This window comes from Oncorhynchus gorbuscha, linkage group LG09, assembly GCF_021184085.1.
Source record: "Oncorhynchus gorbuscha isolate QuinsamMale2020 ecotype Even-year linkage group LG09, OgorEven_v1.0, whole genome shotgun sequence".
Classification (NCBI taxonomy): domain Eukaryota; kingdom Metazoa; phylum Chordata; class Actinopteri; order Salmoniformes; family Salmonidae; genus Oncorhynchus; species Oncorhynchus gorbuscha.
Window position 1 is genome coordinate 56,127,588 of NC_060181.1, and position 21,555 is coordinate 56,149,142.

A 21,555-nucleotide genomic window follows, 5' to 3' on the forward strand; every position below is an offset into this window, starting at 1 on the left:
AGAGGTCAGAGCACAGGGTAGGGCAGTGTGAGCAGAACCAGCGGTGTCGTTTGACTTAGCAAACGAGGATCGGATGTCGTCGACCTTCTTTTCAAAATGGTTGACGAAGTCATCTGCAGAGAGGGAGGAGGGGGGGGGGGGGGAGGATTCAGGAGGGAGGAGAAGGTGGCAAAGAGCTTCCTAGGGTTAGAGGCAGATGCTTGGAATTTAGAGTGGTAGAAAGTGGCTTTAGCAGCAGAGACAGAGGAGGAAAATGTAGAGAGGAGGGAGTGAAAGGATGCCAGGTCCGCAGGGAGGCGAGTTTTCCTCCATTTCCGCTCGGCTGCCCGGAGCCCTGTTCTGTGAGCTCGCAATGAGTCGTCAAGCCACGGAGCGGGAGGGGAGGACCGAGCCGGCCTGGAAGATAGGGGACATAGAGAGTCAAAGGATGCAGAAAGGGAGGAGAGGAGGGTTGAGGAGGCAGAATCAGGAGATAGGTTGGAGAAGGTTTGAGCAGAGGGAAGAGATGATAGGATGGAAGAGGAGAGAGTAGCGGGGGAGAGAGAGCGAAGGTTGGGACGGCGCGATACCATCCGAGTAGGGGCAGTGTGGGAAGTGTTGGATGAGAGCGAGAGGGAAAAGGATACAAGGTAGTGGTCGGAGACTTGGAGGGGAGTTGCAATGAGGTTAGTGGAAAAACAGCATCTAGTAAAGATGAGGTTGAGCGTATTGCCTGCCTTGTGAGTAGGGGGAAGGTGAGAGGGTGAGGTCAAAAGAGGAGAGGAGTGGAAAGAAGGAGGCAGAGAGGAATGAGTCAAAGGTAGACGTGGGGAGGTTAAAGTCGCCCAGAACTGTGAGAGGTGAGCCGTCCTCAGGAAAGGAGCTTATCAAGGCATCAAGCTCATTGATGAACTCTCCGAGGGGACCTGGAGGGCGATAAATGATAAGGATGTTAAGCTTGAAAGGGCTGGTAACTGTGACAGCATGAAATTCAAAGGAGGCGATAGACAGATGGGTAAGGGGAGAAAGAGAGAATGACCACTTGGGAGAGATAAGGATCCCGATGCCACCACCCCGCTGACCAGAAGCTCTCGGGGTGTGCGAGAACACGTGGGCGGACGAAGAGAGAGCAGTAGGAGTAGCAGTGTTATCTGTGGTGATCCATGTTTCTGTCAGTGCCAAGAAGTCGAGGGACTGGAGGGAGGCATAGGCTGAGATGAACTCTGCCTTGTTGGCTGCAGATCGGCAGTTCCAGAGGCTACCGGAGACCTGGAACTCCACGTGGGTCGTGCGCGCTGGGACCACCAGATTAGGGTGGCAGCGGCCACGCGGTGTGGAGCGTTTGTATGGTCTGTGCAGAGAGGAGAGAACAGGGATAGACAGACACATAGTTGACAGGCTACAGAAGAGGCTACGCTAATGCAAGGAGATTGGAATGACAAGTGGACTACACGTCTCAAATGTTCAGAAAGTTAAGCTTACGTAGCAAGAATCTTATTGACTAAAATGATTAAAATGATACAGTACTGCTGAAGTAGGCTAGCTGGCAGTGGCTGCGTTGTTGACTTTGTAGGCTAGCTGGCAGTGGCTGCGTTGTTGACACTACACTAATCAAGTTGTTCCGTTGAGTGTAATAGTTTCTACAGTGCTGCTATTCGGGGCTAGCTGGCTAGCTAGCAGTGTTGATTACGTTACGTTGCGTTAAAAGAACGACAACAATTATCTTTGATACACAGACGGCTATGTAGCTAGCTATGTAGCTAGCTACGATCAAACAAATCAAACCGTTGTGCTGTAATGAAATGAAATGAAAAATGTGATACTACCTGTGGAGCGAAGCGGAATGCGACCGGGTTGTTGAGTGCGGAAGTTCTATTCAGTAGACGTTGGCTAGCTGTTGGCTAGCTAGCAGTGTCTCCTACGTTAAGGACGACAAATAGCTGGCTAGCTAACCTCAGTAAATTAAGATAATCACTCTAAGACTACACGCTCTAAACTACACAATTATCTTGGATACGAAGACAGCAAAGACAACTATGTAACTAGCTAACACTACACTAATCAAGTCGTTCAGTTGAGTGTAATAGTTTCTACAGTGCTGCAATTCGGTAGACGGTGGACGTATGCTAGCTGGCTAGCTGCTGGGCAGATAGCAGTGTAGACTACGTTAGGACGACGAAATACAAGTTGCAATAGAAGTACTGTTTCACTATGTTGTCCTCTTTCTTTTCCTTTTTCTTCTGTCCTTCTTTTGTCCTTATTTTGTCTTCCTTTCTTCTGTTAACTAGATATTTTTTGTTGTTATTCTTTGTAAGCTAGCTAGCTTCTTCCAGGAGAGTCCCTAGCAACTGCTTAGCAACAAGTAAACAATTCTGCTAGCAATTCAGCTAGCTAAGATAACTGTACAATTTTATGAAAAATAGTTAATTTTTCAAAAGCCTGTCTTTTTGGTTTGTTCCGTGTTTTGTCTTCTATTGAGTCTTGCAGTTTTCTCTTGATTTTTTTGATGTACTTCACTCTAAAAAACCATTTAAATCTCAATATATACAGGAGCTCATTTTTCAGCAGCTGCTCAATTTAGAACTCCGGAACAGTCCTGTCCTGGACCTTAAGCTGCATCCTTGCGCCTTCTTCTCCCATCGTCTTAACGCCACGGAGAGGAATTATGATGTGGGGAATCGAGAACTACTCGCAGTGAAGATACCATTGGAGGAGTGGAGACAATGGTTAGAGGGGGTGGAACTTCCATTCATAGTGTGGACGGACCACAAGAACCTGGAATATCTTGGGCCCTGTTGTTCACCTGGTTCAACTTCCCCCATCTTCTACCGCCCGGGGTCTAAGAATGTTAAGCCGGATGCGCTTTCACGTCGTTTTAGCCCCGCCTCTACACCCTTGTACCCTGAGACCATCCATCCTACCTCGTGTCTGGCTGCCCGCTACCCGGTCCTGGAATGGGCTCATTCCTCCAGGCCCATCGGACCCTGGCCATTGAGCGACAACACTTTTGGTGGTCACTGATGCGTTCATCGCTGCAACAACTGTCAGTACTCAGAACAAGAATCCTCTTCAAGCACTGGCTGGCCTCATTCAACCTCTTCCTGTCACTCACTGGCCAGCTTGTCCTATGGGTTTCATCCTCAATCCAATGGCCAGTCGGAGCGTGCCAATCAGGACCTGGAGATGACGCTTTGGTGCATTGTGTCAGCCAACCACACCACCTGGAGCCAGCAAATCGTATGGGTGGAGTATGTCCGGAACACCCTTCCCTGCTTGGCCACTGGGCTCTCGCCCTTCGAGTGCTCCGTGAGTTATCTGCCCCCGCTCTTCCTGGAGCAAGAGCAAGAGGTCAACATACCCTCGGCCTAGATTTTCATCCGCCACTGTCAGCGTACCTGGAAGAGAGCTCGGTCCACTCTTCTCAAGACCACCTCCAGGTATCCTCGACAAGCAGACCGCCACCGAACCCCGGCTCCCCGCTTTTGTCTTGGGCAAAGGGTATGGCTGTCCACTCGGGATCTGCTCCTCTGGGTAGAGTCCCGCAAACATTCCCCGTTTTATCGGCCCTTTCCCCATCTCCATGATCTTTGCCCCTCTGCTGTCCGTCTTCTGTGCCCTGCACCCACCGTATACATCCAACATTTCATGTATCAATAATTAAACCTCGGTCTCCTCTTTCCTGTCCTGATCCTGAGCCTGCTTGCCATTCTGTACCTTACGGACTCTGCCCTGGATTACTGACCTCTGCCTGCCCTTGACCTGTCATTTGCCTGCCCCCTGTTTATGTAATAAACTTTTGTTATTTTGAACTGTCTGATAGGGGTAGTCCACATCAGTAACACTTGCCACTGCAATAAAATAAATAAACATTACATACAGTACCAGTCAAGGGTTTGGACACTCATTCAAGGGTTTTCCTTTATTTTTTTCTATTTTTTTCTACATAGTAGAATAAATGTGAAAAAATCTATGAAATAACACACATGGAATCATGTAGTAACCAAAAAGTTTTAAACAAATAAACGAATAATAATCATATTTGAGAATTCTTCAAAGTAACCACCCTTTGCCTTGATGACAGCTTTGCACACTCTTGGCATTCTCTCAACCAGCTTCATGAGGAATGCTTTTACAACCTGAAATGCATTTCAATTAACAGGTGTTCCTTGTTAATTTGTGGAATTTATGTCCTTCTTAATGCGTTTGAGCCAATCAGTTGTATTGGGACAAGGTAGGGGTAGTATACAGAAGATAGCCCTATTTGGTAAAAGACCAGGTCCATAATATGGCAAGAACTGCTCAAATACGAGAAACAAAAGATCTATGATGAAACTGGCTCTCATGAGGACTGCCACAGGAAAGGAAGACCCAGAGTTACCTTTGCTGCAGAAGACAAGTTCATTAGAGTTAACTGCACCTCAGATTGCAGCCTAAATAAATGCTTAACAGAGTTCAAGTAACAGACACATCTCAACATCAACTGTTCAGAGGAGACTGCATGAATCAGGCCTTCATGATTGAATTGCTACAAAGAAACCACAACTAAATGACACTAATAAGAATAAAAGACTTGCTTGGGCCAAGAAACACAAGCAATTAGACATTAGACCCATGGAAATCTGTCCTTTGGGGTGGCGAGTCCAAATTGTTCCAACTGCCGTGTCTTTGTGAGATGCACAGTAGGTGAACAGATGATCTCAGCATGTGTGGTTCCCACTGTGAAGCATGGAGGAGGAGGTGTGATGTAGTGGGGGTGGTTTGCTGGTGACACTATCAGTGATTTATTTAGAATTCACGGCACACTTAACCAGCATGGCTACCTCAGCATCCCATCTGGTTGGACTATTAATTGTTTTTAAACAGGATAATGACCCAAAACACACCTTCAGGCTGTGTAAGGGTTATTTGACCAAGAAGGAGAGTGATGGTGCTGCATCAGATGACCTGGCATCCACAATCCCCCCGACCTCAACCCGGGGGGATTGGTTTAGGATGAGTTGGACCGCAGAGGGAAGGAAAAGCAGCCAACAATTGCTCAGCATATGTGGGAGCTCCTTCAAGACTGTTGGAAAAACATTTCTCCTGAAGCTGGTTGAGAGATTGCCAAGAGTGTACAAAGCTGTCAAGACTATGGGGGGCTACTTTGAAATGTATTCTGATTTGTTTATCACGTTTTTGGTTACTACATGATTCCATATGTGTTATTTCAGAGTTTTAATGTCTTCACTATTATTCTACAATGTAGAAAATAGTACAAATAAAGAAAAAAACCCTAATTAAATGAGTAGCTGTGTCCAAACCTTTGACTGGTACTGTGTATGTATATTCATCAGTGGAGGCTGCTGTGGGGAGGACGTCTCATAATTATGGCTGAAATTGAGTAAATGGAATGGCATCAAACTCATGGACACCATGTGTTTCATGTATTTGCCAAACTGCCACGTATCCACTCATTACCAACAGCCAGTCCTCCCCAATAAAGGTGCCACCAACCTCCTGTGGTATATATATATACATATATATATATATATACATATATATATATACTCATATATATATACCTACTATATATATATATATATATATATATATATATATATATATATATATATATATATATATATATATATATATATATATATATATATATATATATATATATGAGTAGGTGTGTCCATACTTTTGACTGGTACTGAACATAGTTACTAACTACCCCCCTATCCCCCCTCCCTCCCGATATAGGCAGTTATTATAGAATGAATAACATTCTAACAACCACCAAAACCATGGATAATGTCAGATCTATTGCAACAATGCATCGTAAATAATAGTTCGCCACAAGAACTTTGTTATGTTTGTTTTGAATGCATCTGTATAGGCTGTGAGGCTCGAGTCATGTGACTGTGACGTTTTCCTTCGGGCTACTGTATATTGACCAGTGACATAAACGCTGTTGGCAGTGCAGAACAGACGAGAGAAGGTTGCTGGAGCTGTTCGGGAGATTTTATTGTTTTGCATTTGAACTAAAAAAGGATTTTCGGCTAAAATATTTGTTTCCAACTTCAGCTACAGTGATAGCTAAGTTTGGAAAAGAGAAAGGGGAGCTTTGGCGTGCGTTTACCGAAATTTGAATGCACAGTGTCTCCCATCGATAGCCTTGCTTTACGAAGATAAATACATATTGGGCAAACGTTAATTATTTCCGGAAAAGTATTACAATGGATAACGCTGGATCTAAGAAACATTGCTGTGGTAGGTCAATTTGACGTTTTCAGTTATTTTACAAGGACTCATTTAAATTGCATATTTGATCAATAAATGATGGCTGCCGATCTATTGACCACACAGGTGGTGATATCAATAACAACGAATCGTAAACATTATTTTCCTTGCAGAATCGGTCCAAGAGTTCTTCACATCACCAAAGTTCCTTATTTACCTGGGACATGGCCTCTCGACATGGGTAAGTGAAACGAAGCCAAGAGAAACCATTTAAAGTTAAATACGGAGTAGGTAGGCCATCACCTTATTGCTCATGGTGGAGGGCCATTTGACTAAATGTTTTAGCCTTTTTATGTTTAAGAATAGGTACACAATTGAAGGCGCTATAGGCTATTTCTCATCCAGTGGTGCGCATCTTGCGCGCGCTTAGTCTGGTTTGACAAAAATTGTTGATTAAAAAATGGTTGATCGGTGGACCCATGTATGGTTCGATATAGTGTGTAATATTCTATGTATACAATAGTTATTCTGTTATGGTATTTGTAAATAAGGTGCATGCGATTCTTTAGGTAATGTTAATTTTGTTGCAACAGTCCTTGGCAGTAGACCGTTATTAATTTATAAAGGGTATGATCACTTTATGCTCAGTAGCAAGGTCGGCATGATGGGCGAGCTTTGGGGGCCCTACCGTATCTCCTTGTCCGTCTAGATAAAACATTAAATATTCATAATTTATTTGAGAAGATGCGCGCCGACACAAAGACGCATCTGAGCGAGCGAAACAGGGCTCATCTGTCTCAGTATGTGTAACCCCAGCCTGGTCTGATAGACTAGACACAGCATAGTACATGTAAATACATCCCATACGAAACGTAACATTTCTTACTAAATGGGGTGTCTTGGATTTACGTACAAAATAATACGACATGCTCTGAGGACAGCTTGGTATCTGATGCTTTCTGGACAAAAAGAGTATGGCATGTCATACTTATTTTTGTCCAGACAGCATCAGATACATTGGCAACACATAGGTTACACAGAGGGGAGCTGTTTCACTCGCTCAGATGCTTTCTTCGGCAGCCACTTGCGAATTGAACAGGGATGTAATGCTGCCTTTGCGCGGGAGCAGGGCAGCCGTGGTCCCTCAATTTTTTATAATTTTTTTAATCAATTTGAGAATACACGGAGCTGGTAAAAATACTTCTGGAGAATTCATTCAGATACATTCTAAATATATTACATTTACACTGAACAAAAATATAAACGCAACAATAAAATTATGTTACTGAGTTATAGTTCATATAATGAAATCAGTCAATTTAAATAAATTCATTAGGCCCTATTCTATGGATTTCATATGACTCGGGAGCCAGGCCCAGCCATTCAGAGTGTGTTTTTCCCCCACAAAAGGGCTTTCTTACAGACAGAAATACTCCTCAGTTTCATCGGGTGTCTAGGTGGTTGATCTCAAACGATCCCGCAGGTGAAGAAGCCAGATGTGGAGGTCCTAAGCTGGCATGGTTACATGTGGTTTGTGGTCGAGGCCGGTTGGGCGTACTACTAAATTCTCTAAAATGATGTTGGAGGCGGCATATGGTAGAGAAATTCACGTAAATTTCTCTGGCAGTAGCTCTGGTGGACATTCCTGCAGTCAGCATGCCAATTGCACGCTCCCTCAACTTGGGACATCTGTGGCATTGTGTTGTGTAACAAAACTGCACATTTTAGTGGCCTTTTAAGGTGCACCAGTGTAATGATCATGCTGTTTAATCAGTTTCTTGATATGCCACACCTGTCAGGTGGATGGATTATCTTGGCAAATGAGAAATGTTCACTAACAGGGATGTAAACAAATTTGTGCTCAACATTTGAGAGAAAAAAAAATAGTGTATGGAAAATTATGGGATCTTTTATTTCAGCTCATGAAACATGGGACCAACACTTTACATGTTCTGTTCGGTATAATTACTAAAATAATTCCACGAAAACTTGACCACTTCGAGCTGTAACAAAAACAGCCACAGACAACAAAAAAACTACCAGGGGTTGCTAAACCGTCTGTCCTCAAAACAGTTTGGGCTCGTGTATGACGCACTTGAACTCACCCTGCTGTCTGTGTGCTGAGTTTACAGAAACGTACTACCTCTAATGCATATGCAGACAAACTGATCCACCGACGAAATCTAGGATCCGAATTCACAGTGTCTGCCTTGATGTTCATAAAACTCCACGGACCCACTCTTGCTCAGTGGGACCCAAAAGGATATGGGACCACTTGGTTATGGTGCTGTCCTTTCAGCACCATGATTTGACGCACACTCAAATTGCTTAAAATAAGTAGTAGTCCAACTCATCACTTATTTTTTTTATTTTTATTATTATTATTACAAATGGAAGACTTTTACTTCTCACATTGGTGTGTGCTTAGTAAAGCTAGATCAAAGCTGAGTCAATGTCTCGCAAGATCACATGATGAATTAGTATTTTACATAACAGAACTAAATATAATAGCATATACTGTAACCTAGTAGGGCAATATGTTACAACCAAAAACACATCCCTCGTCATTTCTTATCCGAAGCTGAATAGTACATTTTTTCCCCCTCATTCGGCCAAAACTTATCAGCGCACCGCGCCTCACTAGGCATTAAATTTATGCTTTGATAGAAACAAAATAATCCTACATTTTGACATTTTAGTCATTTAGCAGACCCTCTTATCCAGAATGACTTAGATTTAGTGCATTTATCTTAAGATAGCTAGGTGGGACTACCATATATCTCAGTCAAAGGAAGTATATTTTTCCTCAATAAAGTAGCTATCAACAAATTCAGTGCTAGTAGGGGGGAAAAGAGTCAAGTGCACGTGATAGTTCACAAAAGGGGGTGGGAGGTGCGAGGCGGGGGTGCTGTGGGATTATTTAATGTACTCTTTGAAGAGGTAGGGTTTCAGATGGGTTCAGAAGATGGGCAGGGACTCTACTGTCCTAGCTTTAGGGGGAAGCTGGTTCCACCATTGGGGTGTCAGGACAGAGAAGAGCTTTGACTGGGCTGAGCAGGAGCTTCCCTCCTGTAGGGATGGGAGGGCCAAGAGACCTGAAGTGGCAGAACTGAGTACTCAGGTTGGGGTGTAGGGTTTGAGCATAGCAGTTGCTCTTGCTGCTCGGTAGGCAAGTACCATGGTCTTGTAGTGGATGCGAGCTTCGACTGGAAGCCATTGGAGTGTGCGGAGGAGCGGGGTGACATGGGAGAACATGGGAAGGTTGAACACCAAGCGGGCTGCAGCGTTCTGATAAATTGCAGGTGTTTGATGGCACAAGCAGAGGGAGCCCAGCCACAGGCGAGGTGCACTAGTCCAGACGGAAGATGACAAGTGTCTGGATTAGGATCTGTGCCTCTTTCTGTGTGAGGTAGGGTCGTACTCTACTGATATTGTAGAGCATGGACCTGCAGGAGTGAGTCACTACTTTGCTGTTTACAGAGAATGACAGGGTGTTGTCCAGGGTCACGCCAAGGTTCTTTGCGCTCTGGGAGGGGACACTGTCGAGTTGATGGATTGTTCTTGGAGCGGGCAGGCCTTTCCCTTGTCGAGGTTGAGCTTGAGGTGGTGGGCCAACATCCAAGCTGAGATATCTACCAGGCACGCAGAGATGCGTGTCGCTACCTGGATGTCGGAAGGGGGCGAAGGAGAAAAGTAATTGAATGCCATCCGCATAGCAATGATAGCAGAGACAATGTGAGGATATGATGGAGCCGAGTGTCTTGGTGTATAGGGGAAGAGGAGAGGGCGTAGAACCGAGCCCAGGGGGACACCAGTAGTGAGACCACGTGATGCAGACTAGACTAGGGTTGGGCGGTATCTAGATTTTCATATCGTCATACCTTCCTTCTCTCATACCGGGATATAGGGTATTACCAGTTTAGTAGACAATGGGGCGCCAAAAAAAGCCCATTGGGCATCTATTGCCGAAATGCTTACAAAATTAGCACAAGTAAGGCACATTTCCATGGAGGCTGCTAGCGAAATATGCTAACAAGTGCAAACAAAAATTAACAAATTGCAGAGACAGGCAATCCAGCTCATAAAGTTATACATTTATACAGCCAAATGTCATTTTTGGTGAGTTTGGACATTTCCAAGCAAATGCGAATGATAGACATTGTGTAAATGAACAAAGTATTGACACATGCTTGTCTGAAGGAAGAACAGTAATGGCTCGGGAGCAGCATGTGTAGGCTACACGCTGTGTCTGTGTGGAGCTGGAGTCACTAGGGCAATGGCCTGCCTGCTCTGCTTGGAGAACAGGGAGGAGGAGAAGACAGGTCGAGAACGGAGAAAATAAACAAGGAAATCAAGATAGTGGCAGCTGTACAAATAACTAATCCAAAGGGCTTTGACTTTTTAAACACGGCAGAAAGATAACACAACATGATGCCCTGTCAACTTATTAATTCAAATACTTACTTAGATTAACTAGGAAGTTAAATTTACGAATCGGGTTAACGAAGAATTCTACGTTTTTCAAGGAGGAAAAAAGATAAAACACATAAGAAATATCTTGCTGCGTTTTGTAAATGCAGATGTAAAATGCTTCCTATTGTAATTATGGCATCCGACTCATTTTGTGCTTCAGTTGCACTTCTCCACTTGGATGAGAATTAACGAACAAGCATTCTTTTCTCAGTGTAGCCAGACAACTTTTCTCCAATAAAATGCTAGATTAACCTTCCGCAAAACATTAGGAAATGTAGCTGGCTACATTCTTTCTATGATGAACATTAGAAATATGATGGCCATGAATTTTGTTTTGCAAAAAAAACCTTGCTTATTCTTTGTAAACTAATTTACCTGTGGCTGCCATCCAAATAGCGTTGCACTTCAGAAAATGAAGCGATTTTCTGCCGAATGCATTGCACACCAAGGTATATTCTGTGAAGGAAATCTATAGTTGCACGTCATCTCTATTGAAGGATAAATAACACTGTTGACTTTCCTTATAAAATGCAACCCCTGTCAATACACCGCTGGACTCACCTACTGCCTTCTTTCACCCGCTGTACAAACACGTGACTGGCTCAACTGTTCTGGGGAACTACAGTAAGCTTCATAATGTAAAATAATGTGACAGGTGAAATGAAGAATGCGATCTGCAGGTATTGACAAACCATCCCGTGGCTATTTACAAATACTCCAGTATACAGCATACTGCCCAAGCCTAGTACAGAAACAGATCCTCTACACGTCACCTGGTAGGACTGGCCTGCCAAGTAGGATGCAATCCAAGAGTGTGCAGAGCCTGGGACGCCCAGCCCTGAGAGAGTGAAGAGGAGGAACTAATGGTTCACAGTGTCGAAGGCAGCGGCTAGATCTAGGAGGATGAGAACAGAGGAGTGAGAGTGCGATAGTTCTGTGCCAGTAGGACCAGTGGAAACAATAGGCTGAGTGAATGAGGCCTGGATGTCGTCAACCTACTTTTCAAAGTGGTTGATAAAGTTGTCCGCAGAGAGGAAGGAATGAGGGGGAGGGGTGGAGGATTAAGGAGGGAGGAGAAGTTGGAAAAGAGTTTCCTAGGGTTAGCGGTAGAAGCTTGACATTTAGAGTGACAGAAAGTGGCTTTAGCAGATACAGAGGAAGGCCTACAAGAGAGGCTAACATTTTGTTAACACCATCTGCTTTCATTCGCTCACAAAACAGTCATTCAAGAAGATCTCAATGCATATTCCCATGAAACTGAAGTGATTGGCATGCAGTTTGGACATTTCACCGGTAAAACGTGAAGAATTACCCTTCGCAATTGACAGTGATGACTGACGGCCTATTTTAAAGTTAGGTAGGCTATGCCTAACTTGGTGTTTGAGGGTATTCAAAATATAACAATTTTCTTGAGATAATATGTGTGGGCATAGGCAGACGTTGCAATTGGAGGATGCATTTTATGCATAGGCCTATTCTACAATGATATTCAATAGGCTACACCTGTCAATACAAACTCTGATTGTGAAATTATGAAGTCATTTAAAAAAAGTGTTCTTGCCACATTTAAAATGTAATATCGTTTTACAATTAAATTACATGTATTTACTATAAAAAATATAAAAAAAATGTTTTAAATGCACCCCCTACTGAAATCAAATGTCCATCCAACTGATTCATTCTGGGGTCGGCCCTGCTTAGTAGTAGACAAGGATCATGTTTCTGCAAGCATCATTCATCGGCTGTAGCCTAGTGTGCAGTGCATTTTAACAGCTGGTTGAAACAACAAAAGTTAACATGCATGTCTTTGTAGGGCGATCGTATGTGGAACTTCGCTGTTGCCGTATTTCTGGTGGGGCTGTATGGCAACAGCCTCCTGCTCACGGCTGTGTACGGACTGGTGGTGGCAGGGTCAGTGCTGCTCCTTGGAGCCATTATCGGTGACTGGGTTGACAAAAACCCAAGACTCAAAGGTATGCAGCCATAATTAGACCAAGTCTAAAGTTAGAATACATTGAACACAATACATTGAACAGGAATTAACAATATACATAGTCAAAACATTACTTGATCATTCATTTTAAATGTTTGGGATTAGAATGTTTGGGGAATGTGTTAATTTAGATGGAAATTGGCATAATTCTCTATTCGAGACCATTCGAAGAACCCATTGTGTCTTGAGGGAAATCTCCAATTGAGTGATTTACTCAGACATAAATAAACTGTTTGTGACCACCAACCCTATGTCTCTAATGCTTATCCTCTCATTTATAGTGGCCCAGACTTCGCTGGTAGTCCAGAATTTTTCTGTCATACTATGTGGGATCCTCTTGATGGTGGTTTTCCAGTTCAAAGAACAGATTGCAGAGTTATACAATGGATGGATTCTGGTAAGATTTAATTTCCTAGACTTTTCATACAGTCATGATCCTTAAGTGGTCATTTGCAACGAAAGCATTTACCCGTTTGACAAGTACAACGTTCTATCCTAAGTCTACTATGATGTGAAATCCAGTGTGTCATTTCAACAACCTTTACATATCATTTGAGCTTCTGGACAGTAGCCTAGCCTACACATTGAACAAGGTAACAGTAAACATGTCGTCCCCCATGAATAATGCAGCGTCCCCTCCTTGGGCCAATTAGTCATATTATTCAAATATACGTTACGTGGATTAATGCGAAAGAGGGGAAAAAACATGGTCAACATCAGACTGGCTGTATTTCTGTACAAGTTATATCTCTTGAAAACTTGATTGCTGACATGCAAAGCATTTTGGGACTCTATCAACAATGGACTAATGAAATAAATACCAAAATAGTTTTATTTTAATTGTCAACTGTATCTGTATGGAATTACAGTGCCTATATACAGTGCCTTGCGAAAGTATTCGGCGCCCTTGAACTTTGCGACCTTTTGCCACATTTCAGGCTTCAAACATAAAGATATAAAACTGTATTTTTTTGTGAAGAATCAACAACAAGTGGGACACAATCATGAAGTGGAACGACATTTATTGGATATTTCAAACTTTTTTAACAAATCAAAAACTGAAAAATTGGGCGTGCAAAATTATTCAGCCCCCTTAAGTTAATACTTTGTAGCGCCACCTTTTGCTGCGTTTACAGCTGTAAGTCGCTTGGGGTATGTCTCTATCAGTTTTGCACATCGAGAGACTGACATTTTTTTCCATTCCTCCTTGCAAAACAGCTCGAGCTCAGTGAGGTTGGATGGAGAGCATTTGTAAACAGCAGTTTTCAGTTCTTTCCACAGATTCTCGATTGGATTCAGGTCTGGACTTTGACTTGGCCATTCTAACACCTGGATATGTTTATTTTTGAACCATTCCATTGTAGATTTTGCTTTATGTTTTGGATCATTGTCTTGTTGGAAAACAAATCTCCGTCCCAGTCTCAGGTCTTTTGCAGACTCCATCAGGTTTTCTTCCAGAATGGTCCTGTATTTGGCTCCATCCATATTCCCATCAATTTTAACCATCTTCCCTGTCCCTGCTGAAGAAAAGCAGGCCCAAACCATGATGCTGCCACCACCATGTTTGACAGTGGGGATGGTGTGTTCAGGGTGATGAGCTGTGTTGCTTTTACGCCAAACATAACGTTTTGCATTGTTGCCAAAAAGTTCAATTTTGGTTTCATCTGACCAGAGCACCTTCTTCCACATGTTTGGTGTGTCTCCCAGGTGGCTTGTGGCAAACTTTAAACGACACTTTTTATGGATATCTTTAAGAAATGGCTTACTTCTTGCCACTCTTCCATAAAGGCCAGATTTGTGCAATATACGACTGATTGTTGTCCTATGGACAGAGTCTCCCACCTCAGCTGTAGATCTCTGCAGTTCATCCAGAGTGATCATGGGCCTCTTGGCTGCATCTCTGATCAGTCTTCTCCTTGTATTAGCTGAAAGTTTAGAGGGACGGCCAGGTCTTGGTAGATTTGCAGTGGTCTGATACTCCTTCCATTTCAATATTATCGCTTGCACAGTGCTCCTTGGGATGTTTAAAGCTTGGGAAATCTTTTTGTATCCAAATCCAGCTTTAAACTTCTTCACAACAGTATCTCGGACCTGCCTGGTGTGTTCCTTGTTCTTCATGATGCTCTCTGCGCTTTTAACGGACCTCTGAGACTATCACAGTGCAGGTGCATTTATACGGAGACTTGATTACACACAGGTGGATTGTATTTATCATCATTAGTCATTTAGGTCAACATTGGATCATTCAGAGATTCTCACTGAACTTCTGGAGAGAGTTTGCTGCCCTAAAAGTAAAGGGGCTGAATAATTTTGCACGCCCAATTTTTCAGTTTTTGATTTGTTAAAAAAGTTTAAAATACAGTTTTATATCTTTATGTTTGAAACCTGAAATGTGGCAAAAAGTCGCAAAGTTCAAGGGGGCCGAATACTTTCGCAAGGCACTGTATATAGTCTACACACCCTTTAAAAATGTTCACCTTTTTGTGAATGGGCAGAGCTTAAAGAGCCTTATGGGAGACTTGTTTCTCATGAGGAGATGCATGTATGTACAAATTGTTTTCTATAGAAACTGACAGTCCTTTTATACAATTTTTTTTAAATGTACATTCTGCCAACAGAGTAAATAGACCAGTAGCTTATATAAAATATTTGACAGTTTAGGTAGGCCACAGTGCTGGTGAGCATTAGGAGCGCGACATCATTGTACGGTTTAATCTCAGAGCCTACACCAAGGCAGAGCAAAGAAACCCACTAATCTATTGATAAATGAAAAATGTAACAACAATTTGTCTTTTGCATAGAAGTGTGGGCTGTAGCATTCATTCGCACACCGTTGTACGACCTGTCTGATTTATAACGGGAAACATCCGTATGTATGTCATGCGCCACATTTGTAAATCTCAATTTAAAAAAAATATGTATGCAGACTTTTCAGAAGTTGTTCAAAGTTTGGTGGGGGACAAAAAGACTCCATTTGCGGAAATGTAATGGGCTCAGCTTATAGGTCCTTATGGGAAATGTGTTGCTCATTAGGAGATGCATATATGCACAGAATGTCATGACTGTTGCTCAAACGGGACAGGAGATATGCTTGTTCAAAGTTAGGAATATCCGTTGATTACTATAGAGACAGATCCATAGTCCCCCAACCCCCACCCCCCACCCCACCCACACAGGCAGGCACGAGTGTCCTGCACGAGTTGCTAAATCAAATCAAGGAAAAATCTTTTGATTATTAAGATTACGCAAGGATTTGCCGGGAAACATGTTTGGCTTCTTGTAGAGGCTCTTTCTTTTGGTGAAATATGTAGACCCAAATGAGCGGATTTAATTTATATTCTACAGCGAGACTTTGTCCCACGGAAGAAAAACTGTGCCTTGTTTTTATGGTCGATAGAAGAAGACTGTTGCAATAGCGAATGTTACAATCTGCTGGCTGCTACACTATCAGGATCATGAACAAAGTGTCTATCACGTGGTGTTGTCAGTGTATTGTGGGACAAATCGTGCATTTGTGAAGGGGCCTTTGGATTTTAAGGGGGAGTGGGGGCTGTGAGTTTTCTGGAGGTGCTGGTGAAACAGGAGATTGAGTGTCTTGTTCACGACTGTGTAGTCAGCAGGTTATTCTAGGGCCGTCATGTGAGGGAGAGAAATGCTGCCTGGCCAGTTGAGCCAGTCCATCTCTATTCCCCTGGTCAGAACAGCTGCAATTATAATGTACACAACAAAAAATAAAACAAACAGCAGGCCTGTTTATTTCAGTCTCACGCTGGATTATGGTTGTATGCGGTGTCTAGTTTAAATGATATGTCGAGGCCAACATTTTCATTGTATAAAGTAAATTTGTACACGTTAAAAATGTTTTTATGTTTTGTTTTTACCAAAGCAAACAAAAATGTATAGTTTTCTTGGTTTTCAGACATGCTGCTATATCCTGGTCATCTCCATAGCCAACATTGCTAATTTGGCCAGTACTGCCATGGCAATTACCATCCAGAGAGACTGGGTGGTGGTTGTGGCTGGACAGGACAGCAGCAAGCTGGCAGGTGAGTCTCCATGGAAAACTGGCCCAAATCAATAGAGCTCATGTGAACGGACCTTTATCGTCTTGCAGTGGCGGGACCTTTGAACCCAATCACAGCTAAATCACTCATTTTTCTTTTAGAACTGTCCATTTCACCTTGGTTCACTAAAGCTATGAATCAGATTTTTTTCACAGTAAAAATGCAACACTTCCGCACAGATAATCTCAAAGGAATGTGGACCATACACGCCATAAAGACTAACAGTTCATGAATGACCAGAACTGTGTGCTACATGTTGCTTGTCTGCACCAATGAAGTCAATTAACCTGAAGTGTATTACCTTTCAGGAAACCTATAAAAATCCTTGTCATGAATTAGTGGAAAAACCATCAAATAAGACTTTGGCTGTCCTATCATGTCACAGTCACTTAAAGCAGCTTCTCTACTTAAATCTGTCAATCAAGTCCTTTTCAGATAAGGTTGTAAGGAAAGCAGATACAAATTAGAAGCCATGTTTGACTCCGTGAACTTCTCCTGTCAGCAAATATTGTAATTAAGGGGAACGTGTAACTTAAGACAGGGTTAGGGTTGGGCGGTATCCAGATACTGTTCCTGCACCATACCTTTGGGATGCCCCAAACCCCCAAAAATGTTATGATTACTTTTCACAGTATTGAAAATCATACCGTCTATATTTAAAAATACCCTGGTATACGGTATACCACCCGAGCTTAGACAGGGTAAAGTAAAATATGAATTTATGTTTCCTGTGGACAACAATGTAATTATGCTCTTCTTTAATAGACATGAACGCCACAGTGCGGATCATCGACCAGCTGACCAACATCCTAGCGCCCATGCTGGTGGGTCAGATCATGTCTTTTGGCTCAAACTTCATTGGTTGCGGCTTTATTGCGGGCTGGAACCTGTGCTCTATGTGCCTTGAGTACGGTCTGCTATGGAAGGTCTACCAGAAAACCCCGGCACTGGCCTTGAAGGCTGGCAAAAAAGAGGATGACCAGGAACTGAAACAACTTAACTTCCCGAAAGGTATGTTCTGGCCCTCAATGAACATCACTAACAGACATGTCTTAATGTCAATGAACATAAGTGTTGTAAGATCATTTTTGTCAAATATACATCTGTTGTTGAGGTGGTTAGTTGGGCTGGCCCTCCCTTAGAGAAATACAACATTATGAGATCTATCTGTGTACGGTCTTGTGGCCCCAAAACAGTCACTCATGTATGTCTGTTCTTCCTCCTGTGGTCTGTAGAGCTAGAAAACGGCAAGGGCACAGTAGAAGGCTCCCAGCTCATGAACGAGATGGCTGTCGTCGAGGCCGACTCTCCCAAGAAGACGAGCTGCTGCTACCAGATAACAGAGCCCCTGCGCACCATCCGCGACGGCTGGGTGGCCTACTACAACCAGTCCATCTTCTTCGCAGGCATGTCACTGTCCTTCCTCTACATGACGGTGCTGGGATTTGACTGCATCACCACGGGCTACGCCTACACCCAGGGCCTCAACGGCTCTGTGCTTAGCCTGCTGATGGGTGCCTCAGCCGTGTCAGGCATCTGTGGCACGGTGGCCTTCACCTGGGTTCGCAAGAAGTGTGGCCTAATCCGCACAGGCTTCATCTCGGGTGTGGTGCAACTCTCCTGCCTAGTTCTGTGCGTGGCGTCCGTCTTTGCACCGGGCAGCCCCTTCGACCTCAGCATTTCGCCCTTCCAGGACATCTACAGCCACCTGACCGGAGACAGCGGCAACTTACCAGAGGCCGACCATCCGGCTAGCATGCTGAACATCGATGGTCTGCTGGTCAACGGTTCGACTGCACTGCCCGCTGAAGAACTGCCGCCTCTGCCGTCCTATCTGTCAGTCAGCCTGCTGTTTGCAGGGGTTATTGCTGCTAGAATTGGTGAGTAACTCAAAAGTCCACACTGGGAAAAGTGCTTGATGAGTGCTGCTATGTCATGTGTTAACAGTTGGCGTATGAACTTTGTTGTATAAAAGGCAGGCACCACTTGGAGGGAAGTTGGCTCCAGATCCGGTGTTAATGTCTCCACAGAGCAATATTGTCAACCTTTGATTCCAATATCAGCTGATAATTACAGTCATAGCGGTGATTTCCTGTTCCTATATCATTTTTATGTGGTCGTAAAAATGCCATTCTAAATGACTGCTGTGCTGCTGTTTTCCCCTCTGCAGGTCTATGGTCCTTTGACTTAACCGTGACCCAGCTCATCCAAGAGAATGTGATCGAGTCGGAGAGGGGGGTGATTAATGGTGTCCAGAACTCCATGAACTACCTCCTGGACCTGTTGCACTTTATCATGGTGATTCTGGCGCCCAACCCTGAGGCCTTTGGCCTTCTTGTCATCCTCTCCGTCTCCTTCGTGGCCATGGGCCACATCATGTACTTCAGGTTTGCCTTCAAGAGCCTCGGGCGGCGCCTCTTCCTCTGCTGCTCGCCAGAGCAGAAGGCCCAGGCCCTCCCGGACTCTCTCTCCTCGCTTCCCACCACCGTGTAGCCCATTAAAGAGACGCTGTCCCTGCTAATAGCTCTACCTGCAGCCTGCAGTGCACACTATTGTCCACTCCTTCTCCTGCCCGCTAGCTATCAACCTAAACATGCTTGCGTCTAGCCCCCACAGCGCCTAACCCTAGCATGTGCTGTCCTTTGCCATTGAGATATAGCATTAGCCGTTTTGCGGAAGGGGGAAGAGTAGTGCAGCCTCAGACACAGAGAAGCAACCCCTCACAGACAAAAAGCTCAGCTTGAATGAGGCCTTATAGAGAGGTGTCAAAAAATAAACATCACTTCTCCCTACTTCCAATATTTCAATCTAGCTGTCTTGTTATTCAAGGGGCTGCAGCTAGAGCTACAGAAAATGAGGGAGGAAAAATGCAGGTATTGCTTGCAGTTACTACGGTTACAGCCACATACTACTTAAGTATGTTCTGTGGTTCTAGTGGTGTTTGCATCTCATTACAGCTCTGCATCAGCCTCGCGGGATTTTCATTTCCACATTTGTTTCTCAGTAGTCCATTGTTACTATAGCCATTCACGTTAGCATTTGAAACCTGTCAGTTACTTAAGCTTTAGTAATTGACAATAATTTAAATTACCGGTTTTACCAGTGAGAAACAGGTTCTTACTTATTTGGCTTAATGAGCCTGGGATGAGCCTCTTTAATACATGGTTATAAGGGTTATGGAAATTATTTATTCAAGAAGTGCAGATACTGATAGATGCATAGATAAATAGACTGAACAAAAATATAAACGCAACATGTTGGTCCCATGTTTCATGACCTGAAAAGAATATCTCAGACATTTTCCATATGCACAAAAATGCACAAATTTGTTATCATCCCTGTTAGTGAGCCTTTCTCTTTTGCTAAGATAATCCATCCACCTGACAGTTGTGGCATATCAAGAAGCTGATTAAACAGTATGCTCATTACACAGGTGCACCTTGTGCTTGGGACAATAAAAGTCCACTCTAAAATGTGCAGTTTTGTCACAACACAATGCCACAGATGTCTCAAGTTTGGAGGGAGTGTGCAATTGCCATGCTGACTGCAGGAATGTCCACCAGAGCTGTGTTAATGTTAATTTCTCTACCATAAGGCACCTCCAATGTTGTTTTAGAGATTATGGCAGTACGCCACAACCACAGACCACGTGTAACCACGCTAGCCCAGGACCCCCACATCCGACTTCTTCACTTGTGGGATCGTCCGAGGGGGGAGGTGGGGTGCGGATGAGTATGTCTCTGTAATAAAGCCCTTTTGTAGAAAAACTAATTCTGATTGGCTGGCTCCCCAGTAGGTTGGCCTGGCTCCCAAGTGGGTGGGCCTATGCGGGCCTATGCCCTCCCAGGCCCACTCATGGCTGTGCCCCTGCTCAGTTATGTGACATAAATAGATTAGGGCCTAATCATTTTTTTATTGACTGATTTCCTTATATGAACTGTAACTCAGCAAAGTCTTTGAAATTGTTGCATGTTGCATTTATATTTTTGTTCTGTATACACACACACAGAGTACCAGTCAAAAGTTTCGACACAGCTACTAATTTAAGGGTTTAAATTAGTTTTTACTATTTTCTACATTGTAGAATAATAGTGAAGACATCAAAGCTATGAAATAACACATATGGAATCATGTAGTAACCAAAAAGGGTTTAAAAAAAATCTAAATATATTTCATATTTGAGACTCTTCAAGTAGCCACCCTTTGCCTTGATGACAGCTTCGCACACTCTTGGCATTCTCTCAACCAGCTTCACCTGGAATGCTTTTCCAACAGTCTTGAAGGAGTTCCCACATATCATGAGCACTTCCTTCACTCATCCCAAACCATCTCAATTGGGTTGAGGTCAGGTGATTGTGGGGGCCAAGTCATCTGAAGCAGCACTCCATCACTCTCCTTCTTGGTCAAATAGTCCTTACACAGCCTGGAGGTGTGCTCTGGGTCAATGATAGTCCCACTATGTGCAAACCAGATGGCATGGCATAGTGCTACAGTGTGCTGTGGTAGCCATGCAGGTTAAGTGTGCCTTGAATTCTAAATAAATCACAGACAGTGTCACCAGCTAAGCACCATCACTCCTCCTCCATGGTTCACAGTGGGAACCACACATGCAGAGATCATCCATTCACCTACTCTGTGTCTCACAAAGACATGGCGGTTGGAACCAAAAATCTCAAATTTGGACTCATCAGACCAAAGGACAGATTTCAACTGGTATCATGTCCATTGCATGTTACTTGAACTCTGTGAAGCATTTATTTGGGCTCCAATCTGAGGTGCAGTTAACTCAAATGAACTTACCCTCTGCAGCAGAGGTAACTCTGG

General features: G+C 43.6%; 1 protein-coding gene across 1 annotated transcript; it reads left to right on the top strand.

The window, feature by feature from the left end:
* Positions 1-5,920: 5,920 nt before the first annotated feature.
* On the top strand, positions 5,921-20,086 carry LOC124043792 (solute carrier family 40 member 1-like). The gene is made up of 8 exons (XM_046362753.1): positions 5,921-6,231; positions 6,375-6,442; positions 12,488-12,647; positions 12,949-13,064; positions 16,587-16,713; positions 17,497-17,742; positions 17,967-18,611; positions 18,902-20,086. The coding sequence occupies exons 1-8, from the start codon at positions 6,198-6,200 to the stop codon at positions 19,222-19,224; spliced, it is 1,719 nt and encodes a 572-aa protein (XP_046218709.1). The 5' UTR covers positions 5,921-6,197; the 3' UTR covers positions 19,225-20,086.
* Positions 20,087-21,555: the final 1,469 nt, after the last annotated feature.

Coding starts and splice junctions, on each gene's coding strand:
- LOC124043792 (XM_046362753.1), top strand. CDS start 6,198: ATGGATAACGCTGGATCTAAGAAACATTGCTGTG. Junction 13,065..16,586: donor TATACAATGGATGGATTCTG/GTAAGATTTAAT, acceptor CTTGGTTTTCAG/ACATGCTGCTATATCCTGGT. Junction 17,743..17,966: donor ACAACTTAACTTCCCGAAAG/GTATGTTCTGGC, acceptor TGTGGTCTGTAG/AGCTAGAAAACGGCAAGGGC.